The sequence below is a fragment of the Pistacia vera genome, unplaced genomic scaffold, assembly GCF_008641045.1.
Source record: "Pistacia vera cultivar Batoury unplaced genomic scaffold, PisVer_v2 Contig1207, whole genome shotgun sequence".
NCBI lineage: Eukaryota > Viridiplantae > Streptophyta > Magnoliopsida > Sapindales > Anacardiaceae > Pistacia > Pistacia vera.
The window spans coordinates 215691-225175 of NW_022195257.1; the positions used below are offsets into that span (position 1 = coordinate 215691).

A 9485-nucleotide genomic window follows, 5' to 3' on the forward strand; every position below is an offset into this window, starting at 1 on the left:
CGTTTGGCTTGACTTGGGATCTAAATAATGTACCAAACGTCCAAACCTCCCAACTATTGAAAAATAAAGACTTCTACTATTTGGAGAGTTTACTATTTCGAATTGATTTAGTAATATATGGTTATTAGTTGGTTGGTTGGGTTTCTTTTTTTTTTCCAGTTGATTCTTTGAATAAAATCATGATTCACAATTTCTTTTTTTTTCAAGTGCTTTTAGATTACTAGGACAAATAACTTCTTAACAAAAATCAAACAATCATCATTCACATTTTCTTAATTATCTTGTTGTTTTACATTTTCTCTTACAAAATATTTTTTCATTATTTTTAGTGTTCCGAGCATTCAACAAATGTTAAATGTGATTACTATGTGTTAAAGGTATATAGAAGACATTTTTCATGATCCACAGTCACACTCTTTCATTTTACACATTTCTATCAGGGTACCTTGCTAACATGAAGTTAGGTTTTTTTAGATTTCTGATATTTTACAAGAAAGGGCATACTTTTAAAAAAATATCCAGTGGGGACAGCTACCCCCACCTTTCCGTTCTTTCCTCAATCCCTGGTTGTGATATTATAATAATAGATGTCTTAGGCTTTTGATTCGGGAACTCCATTTCGATAGGCATAGATTAAAGATAGTTAATTCATGTTCAAGGGCGAAGTTAGGAATTCAAACAAAGTCTAATGTTCAACAAACAAGAAATTCAAAGTATAAAATGAATTTCAGAAGTTGTATTTAGAGGCCAAGGAAAAAATCGATATATTTATAAAAGTTCAGAAAATTTATCGTTACGTTACTTTCAATGCTCAGAAAATTTATTGTACCTGGGTGACCTTGTACATGTTACGACAGTAGCCCGTCATTGTTAGGTACTTTCAACGTTCGCATTCTCCATCTGCATAAATATTATTACATTTAAAACGAGCTAAGAATCTTCTTCAAGTCAACTTGTTAACAGTTCATTTGTAAGGATGGATAGTTAGATCGAAACACATTCAACTTATCTATAAATATAGGCGTGTGAATTAACTTCCCCGTCAATCCATCTCCACTGCAGGCAACTTCAACCTATCTCTTTTCTATATAGTAAGTTCCTACGATTTGCTAACTAGTTTCTTATTTCTTCGTCTTTCTTTTTTTCTTTTCTTTTTCCTTTTCCTTTTCTATTCGGACATTTTTTTTTTTAAATTTTTATTCTACAAATCTTTCTCACGAATTTACAGTCATATTCCTTATGATTTTTCAGCTTTCTTTGTCTAGTTGGTATCGTTTTTATGGAGAGAGATCGAATATAAAGCCAATAAGAAATAGGATATATTGCATGGACTGACAAAAGCCAAAAAGAAAAAAAAGGGAACAGAAGAAGAAAAACACAAACTTCCCGTATGCGAATAACAGAATTTAAATGATATTTCTTGGCAAAAAGAATTGTACGGCGTTCGAGATTGGATTTCTTTGCGTTTCTAGAAACTGTATACTATTTCTTTCTCTTTGTTTTCATAGTAAATACTCTCTCTGCCTCATGTGGAATAAAAGAATGTGTATGTAATGTGGTGGACGGATCCAATGCTAACAAATTTTCTTTTCTATTTCAAATAATGAATCAAACCAAATTAATTTTTTATCCAATACATTGATGATATTATTCATGATTATATTTCTTTGCATTTTAGAAAATGCAAAGTGTGTGCGTTTTTTTTTTTTTTTTTTCTTTTTTTTTTTTTTTTTTTGGTGGTAATTTATTATTAATTGAAATAAATATCAAGTGAGGTATCTACTATACGTTTTAACATACTGTATTGATAATGCCATTACAGTTTTAAGACTTGAATGCTCATAGCATCATCTTGATATATAACATGAAATGGGTTGTGTCTCAGAGCAATTAATTAATATGTGGAGGCTGAAGATTGCGAAGGGTGGTGATAGCCCATACATATCTAGCACAAACAGTTATGTGGGGAGACAAATATGGGAATTTGATCCAAGTGCAGGAACACCTGAAGAGCTGGCTGAAATTGAAGAGGCCCGCCAAAATTATCGTAACAATAGTCATCAGGTTAAGCCATCTGCTGATGTACTTTGGCGGTTACAGGTATGGTTAATACATAGACCTACACTGAGGCGAGTGGAGGCTGCTGATCCCACTCACCATATGTAACCTTGTGTTTATTTGTATGGTTTTACTTTTTACAGTTTAATTTCTTTAAATTTCTTTTTAATTTCAGGATCAATTAGTTTCTCTCACATTATGTTCATATTTAAATATTTCCAAATTTATTATAATTGTCGACTTTTATACATGGTCGATATATTTCCATTATGTTGATTTATTTTTAGTAAATCATTTTAAATGGTCTATAAAATTAATAATAAATCGACAAATGATTTATAAATTCTTTCAATAAAGATAATAATAATTAAGAATATTTATATTATCTTCAATTCAATTTTAATCGAAACTTAACACCTTTGGTTAATTCATTAAATAATTATAAATTTATATGACGAAAATACTATGAATATGTCTTTTAATTTTGTAATATATTATATATGTAAAGTTCTTTTCATTATTTTAGTATACTATGAGATTTAACCCCAGTGAAGAAAATATCTAAGTTCTTTCGATCATTGATGCTCTAAATTTCCTCTAATAAATTACACCATCTAAGCATCTTTGTAAATTTGAAATCTCAATGTAATGTTGAAGAGGCTTAGTTATTTTCTTTTTATTGGACAAACGTAGTTCCTGAGAGAGCAGAACTTCAAACAAACAATACCACAGGTGAAGGTTAAGGATTGTGAGGAAATTACGTATGAAACTGCAACGACTGCAATGAGGAGAGCTGCCCATTTCTTTTCAGCTATACAAGCCAGCGATGGTCATTGGCCTTCGGAAAATGCCGGCCCATTCTATTTCATTCAACCTTTTGTAAGTGCCCTTTGTGCTCATTATTTGTGGCCATATATACTTTCAAACTATCTCATGAAAGTTACTAACCATTTCACCTAATGAAAAATATCTCAATAGATTGTTTTAATTTTTTGGAAAGTGGTATATTTGTTCAATATTTGGACCATGTTGATGAGTAAAACTCTTCCATCTCTATCTATGCACATTCCAGGTAATGTGCTGTTACATTACAGGGCATCTTGATACTGTATTCACAGCTGAGCATCGCAAGGAAGTCCTCCGTTACTTTTACAATCATCAGGTACTGATTTTATTTAGAAAGGGGAATTGAAAAACATTATACATTTAACTTTGATCGTAAAATTGATTGTGTTCGCTGCTGCAGCATGAAGATGGTGGATGGGGAATGCACATAGAGGACCATAGCAGCATGTTTGGCACAGTTCTTACTTACATTTGTTTTCGTCTACTGGGATTCGGACCTGATGATGGTGAAAATAATGCTCTTGCGAGAGCTCGAAAATGGATCCGCGACCGTGGTGGTGTAACATATATACCTTCCTGGGGCAAAAATTGGCTTTCGGTATGACCATATCTAAAGTATTTGAGGAACAATAAATTTTTTTTATCCTAATATCTTTTATTTGTTTTTCCTATATATGCTACAGATTCTTGGTGTTTTTGATTGGTCTGGAATCAACCCAATGCCTCCAGAGTTTTGGATCCTTCCTTCTTTTTTCCCAATTCATCCTTGTTTGTGCATCTCACACTCCATCTTTATTGGCAATATTGGCTGAATTTTTTTGTTTTCCCCACTTAAGCTTCAATATTGTTTATTTTGTGCTTGTTTTATAGTTATTTAATTGACAGTTTTCCTCATGAATGCAGCAAAAATGTGGTGTTATTGTCGACTTGTTTACATGCCACTTTCTTATTTATATGGGAAGAGATTTGTTGGTCCAATTACACCACTAATTCAACAACTAAGAGATGAACTCCACACTCAACCTTACAATGAAATCAACTGGAGGAAAGTGCGTCATCTATGTGCAAAGGTGAGTTTACCCTTCTCTTGGCAATCATAATTACACAGAAAATGGTTTTTTTATGCATATAGAGCGTATATTAACTAATAAAATATTGTTATCGCAGGAAGATTTGTACTATCCCCATCCATTCGTACAAGATGTACTTTGGGATAGTCTTTACTTAGCAACTGAGCCTCTCCTTACCCGTTGGCCTTTGAAGAAGCTCATTAGAGAGAGGGCACTTCAAGAAACAATGAAGTTGATTCATTATGAAGATGAGAGTAGTCGATACATAACTATCGGAAGTGTTGAAAAGGTAAAATTAATTCTTATATTTGAACTACTATTATTTTTCAAACTATATCTAAAAAATAGATGACAATTGAATTAACGCAAATTGAATTGAATAGCCATTGTGTATGCTTGCTTGTTGGGTTGAAGATCCCAATGGAGTTCCGTTTAAGAAGCATCTTGCTAGAATTCAAGATTACTTTTGGCTTGCGGAAGATGGAATGAAGATTCAGGTTAGTACTCATAGTTAGTAACAATAAATAGAATTGACACATTGTCAAGATATTGTAAATCTGTCGAGATATTTTGAATTTAGAATCAAGACCCCACTATTTGAGATGGGTAAAAGATATATCCACAAATTCTTTACAGTAAGCCGAGATAGAAATATAATGCTTAATTTAATACTTGTAATCCTTATGTAGACGTTCGGCAGTCAAGTTTGGGATACTTCTCTTGGTCTTCAAGCTCTTATTGCTACCAACCTCATTGATGAATTTGGACCTACAGTCGCTAAAGGACATCACTTTTTAAAAAAAACTCAGGTTTTCATATTTAAATGCTGCAAGCATTTCTGGAATTATACTATAGCATGCATATAAATTTTTGTTCTTCAGTTTGCTCTGGCCTTCATTAAATCATGCCATTAAATTGAAATTTTTGAAGATCAAGGATAATCCTCTTGGCGACTTTAAAAGCATGTTCCGTCACATTTCCAAAGGAGCTTGGCCTTTCTCTGATCAAGATCACGGATGGCCAGTTTCTGATTGCACTGCTGAGAGTTTTAAGGTAATTGATTGATGAATTTTTAACATAAAGAAACAAAAGTTGAAGCCGAATCTTTATTTAATTATTTATTCTATTCGTAGTGCTGCCTACTTCTCTCAATGATGCATCCTGATATTGTTGGAGAGAAAATGGAACCTGAGTGGCTATTCGAGGCTGTCAATTTCATACTTTTTCTTCAGGTCAGGATTAACTAATTCCATGCTTAAAGTATGTTTCAGTTTGCTAATTGTAGCCTGGACATAACTGTTTGTATTTGTGATGACTATAATATAGAGATAGAAATTTCTATTATCAAAGAGAGTACACGGTTAAGAGCTAGCTTACTCCCTTGCTAATAACTCTCAATTTCTAGTGTTTGTGATGATCTACAAATAAAGAAGCATGCTTATTTATAATTGTTTTAGGCAGTTAATACAAGCATAAAATATCACTTTGCATGAAGCGATTCTTGTTGATTCATTAGCTACATTTCTTCTTGGATGATACATGAAGCCATATGGCATAATTTGTATGCTAACTCCTTTACCCAACTTTATCATGGTCTAATTTGTGGATTCGTGGTACAACTTTGCTTAGTAGCTAAATCACGGCTACTGTCTCACTTATTTTTGGCATGTACTTGGATGACTCATGGTGGAGTTACTTAATTCATTGACACATCATGCCATCACATGCTTTGTAGAATATGCATCACTTTATTTTAATAATATTAACTCATGGAATTTTACAAATTAATGATCGTAGGATAACAATGGAGGGTTAGCAGTTTGGGAGCCAGCAGGTGCTTCACTACTTTTGGAGGTAGATACTTTAGCAATATTAATGAAATAATCTTCCATTATTTTCGTAATTTCAAAATCCTTGACAATGTCTCTGCCTTGTTTTGGTATTCTTCTTCAGTGGCTCAATCCTGTAGAGTTTCTTGAGGACCTTGTTGTTGAGCACACGTAAGCAAAACACCTTTTATCATTTCCCTTTTTGCAATTTTACAAATTGATTTGTTTGAATTCCTTGCATATATATGCTAAAAGACAAGTGATTTAGGTATATTGAGTGCACTGCAGCAGCAATCCAGGCATTTGTTCTGTTTCAGAAATTATACCCAAATCAAAGACCTAAAGAGATTAATAATTTCATCCAAAAAGCTGTGCAATACATCGAAAAGGAACAACTTAAAGATGGTTCATGGTATATTTCTTTTTTTTTCTATATTATATATATTTATATCTATTGAAAAACTTGTTGTGTTTTAATGATTACTATTAGTTTAATTATTATCCATTAAAAAAATAGTAATAGATGAATGGTTATGATTAACAGACTAATAATTTTATGTAGTCTGCAGGCAGTTTAAACTAATATACTTTTCTCCATGTTTCAAATGTAAATGAGTCGAAAAAATATAAAGATAAACAAACTTCTCCATTTTATATTAATTGTAAGAAATAAAAATAATTTTAGAATTTATTTTTTTTCAACAATATCTTCTCATCAAATTGTTGGGGAAAAAAAATTACTAAATAGCCAAACATGCTTTCAGGTATGGAAATTGGGGAGTTTGCTTCATATATGGTACTTTTTTTGCCATTGGAGGTTTGGTTGCTGCTGGCAAGACTTACGACAATTCTTTGCCTTTGCGTAGAGCAGTTAATTTTCTGCTAAAATTGCAAGGTGAAGATGGTGGTTGGGGAGATAGCTATCTTTCTTGCGCAAATAAGGTAAATTATTTTGTATTTATTAGTATTCAGTGTCAATTTCTTCATGTCCAGTCATGTCTCTTATTAATATCATCTTTGTGAGACCGCAAATCTCTGTGCATGTTTCACAATAAAGAAAGGCTATCTTAATTGAGTGAGCTTTCTAATTTTGGAAGAGTTTAGGCTCTTAGCTTTCTTTATAGGCAAAATATAAATTGTAGGATCTTTAACCCCAAAAATTTGGACTTAGTTTAATTATTTCACACACAACATGAACAAAACTTCACAAATTAAAAATAAAGAACAAAATTTATGCAAGTAAACAATAAAAACTGAGTTTATGTGGTTCGGATTCAATGTGATGCTACATCTACTAAAAAGAGGAAGCTGTTAAAGATCACTCACTGGAAGAAAGTTACATCGGTCATATAAAAAAAATTTCAACAGAATTTTCCTCATGTATCTAATACATTAAAAGTAGCTACCTTATCGGAGTTATTCTTAATACTTCCTTCCTAGATCAACATAACTAAATGTAATAGTCTTTCACGAAGAAATTGGTCACATCAAGAAAACTTTGCAATAGATTTCTAAAGCCATTTCTCTCTTGCAAAAGTCAAAACAACTAATTCTCCATCTTGTATTTTGAAATCAGTAACAACTATTGATCTTAGAAATAAATTTCATTTAGTTGTTGCTCTAGAAGCTTGATCTCTTGTTAGTCTTTGCAAACCACTAATATATCATCAACATATAAGAGTAAATCAATTTATCCACATTGATCTAGCTTTTTATGATAAACATCACAATCATATCTATTTTTATGAACGCCATTTTTAATCCATTACTTCAGTCCATTGACATGTTAATTGCTTACTTTAGTGCATACAAGGGTTTTTTCACTAGACAAGCATGATCTTCCTTCCCTCGTGCTAAATATCTAATTGGTTATCTCATATAAATCTGCATATCAAGATCACTTTGGAAAAAAGTTGTCGTGACATCTAATTGATCAAGGTGAAGATCTAATTGTGAACCAATTACTAAGTTAGTTCTACTTGAACTATGTTTTGCAGCAGAAGAAAATATTTTATTGATAGTCAATGTCTTTGGGGTGGTTTGATGGTTCTCCTACCATGTTCATTTGATCAATTATAATCTTGCAACAATTTTTATCTTGTTATGCATTCTCCTTGCTGTTATTTTCTTGTTCTAATTCAATTTCATCATTATACTCAACCTGAATTTCAATTCTCCTATTAGATTACGATCTCCTTGTTTTTTCAAGTGTAGCAAGTTTCCAGCATTATTGTTGTGTTTATAACTATACCTAATAATCTTTTAGTAAGCAGTTGGGCACAGCAACAACTTTATACCATATTTCTAAACCACATGTCTCTGGCTAAACTTCAACGTAAACTAATTCGAAGAAACATTAGGTTTACCACTAAATCCTTGGTCCACACTATGGCTTTAATACCATTTATAATGATGTCTACACTTGACCTTGCTTGCATGATTTTTATTTGGGACTTCATATCCACAAACAAAATTTTGAGCCCAATACAAACCCGTAAAAGACTATCCATGTTGATTACTCTGCACCATAGCCAAAAGAAAACTTATCCTCTTACTTTTGGTGATATAGATATACACACCTCTTGAAGGTAAAAGATCAAATTTGGTACAAACTGCGTGGGCTTTGATTGGTTTAATTCATTCGGGACAGGTAAACTCAATTACATTGTCTATCTTATATTCGTAAATGAATTATTTCTTCATAGTCTATGATTGAAAATTTAAAATTTACTTTATCGTAGGCTATCAGAGATCCGATACCTATTCAACGAGGTATAAAGTTGTTGATCAATTCTCAATTTGAAAATGGTGATTATCCTCAAGAGGTAACTCTAGCTTTATTCTGAGTTTAATTTTTCCTTAACATTTATGCCACAAATTAGTCCTATACCAAAGTATTCAATCTTATTTGGAGACTTAACTTTAATAAGGGTTTTGCACGATAATATCATACCATTATTAATACTCAAAAGATGTAAAATTCATAACATGCGATGTGAAATTGGTAACTTAGAGCATGAGACTGATAACAATGTAACAGTAAAAAGTTAAATTCTATATGTACCATTTTTAAATTATTAACTAATGTTATATTGGTTAGTGTATAATGTTTATCAAGAACTAAATAATTAATTTTTTACTTGTAGGAAATCATGGGAGTTTTCATGAGGAATTGCACGTTGCACTATCCTACATATAGGAATATATTCCCATTGTGGGCTTTAGCAGAATATCGTAACAAGGTTCTATTGCCGATAAAAAGCTTTTAAATTATCATGGGAACTAATTGAATCTCCGAAGTAAGGTCACATTTGATACATCATAGTAATAAAATTTATTCAGACTCATGTTGCTCATTTTGGCATTAAAAGGACATATTAGTAAATTTATGTATTAATAAAATGAATATTTATTGTACTTATAAAGAATACACAATAAATATTTATTGTATTTATAGAGTATACATAACTTTTTTCAGACTCGTTTTACTCATATTGCCATTAAAAAGACTTATTAGTAAACCTATGTATTAATAAATGAAAGTTTTATCACTTTACCAAGTTGATTAAGCTTTTGAGTGGAATGGGTTAAACATATTGATTTGTGCATTTGAGTTGAGTTATTCATAAACTAAACATCCAAGACAAAAAGTAAAGCACACAAGGCAATTTTACATGCTTCG

General features: G+C 31.7%; 1 protein-coding gene across 2 annotated transcripts; it reads left to right on the top strand.

Moving 5' to 3' along the window:
• Positions 1-1011: 1011 nt before the first annotated feature.
• On the top strand, positions 1012-9266 carry LOC116112829 (beta-amyrin synthase-like). 2 transcript variants are annotated; one of them, XM_031398956.1, is made up of 20 exons: positions 1072-1091; positions 1252-1477; positions 1886-2100; positions 2752-2937; positions 3131-3220; positions 3305-3502; positions 3588-3672; positions 3808-3974; positions 4072-4263; positions 4358-4471; positions 4664-4783; positions 4905-5027; positions 5108-5206; positions 5772-5828; positions 5928-5974; positions 6072-6215; positions 6568-6745; positions 8373-8453; positions 8545-8628; positions 8950-9266. In XM_031398956.1, exons 3-20 carry the CDS (start codon positions 1900-1902, stop codon positions 9070-9072), a joined length of 2289 nt encoding a protein of 762 aa, XP_031254816.1. In that variant the 5' UTR covers positions 1072-1091; positions 1252-1477; positions 1886-1899; the 3' UTR covers positions 9073-9266. The 2 variants fall into 2 exon arrangements, with proteins under 2 accessions (XP_031254808.1, XP_031254816.1); XM_031398948.1 differs by lacking the exon at positions 1252-1477 and having other exon boundaries at positions 1012-1091.
• Positions 9267-9485: the final 219 nt, after the last annotated feature.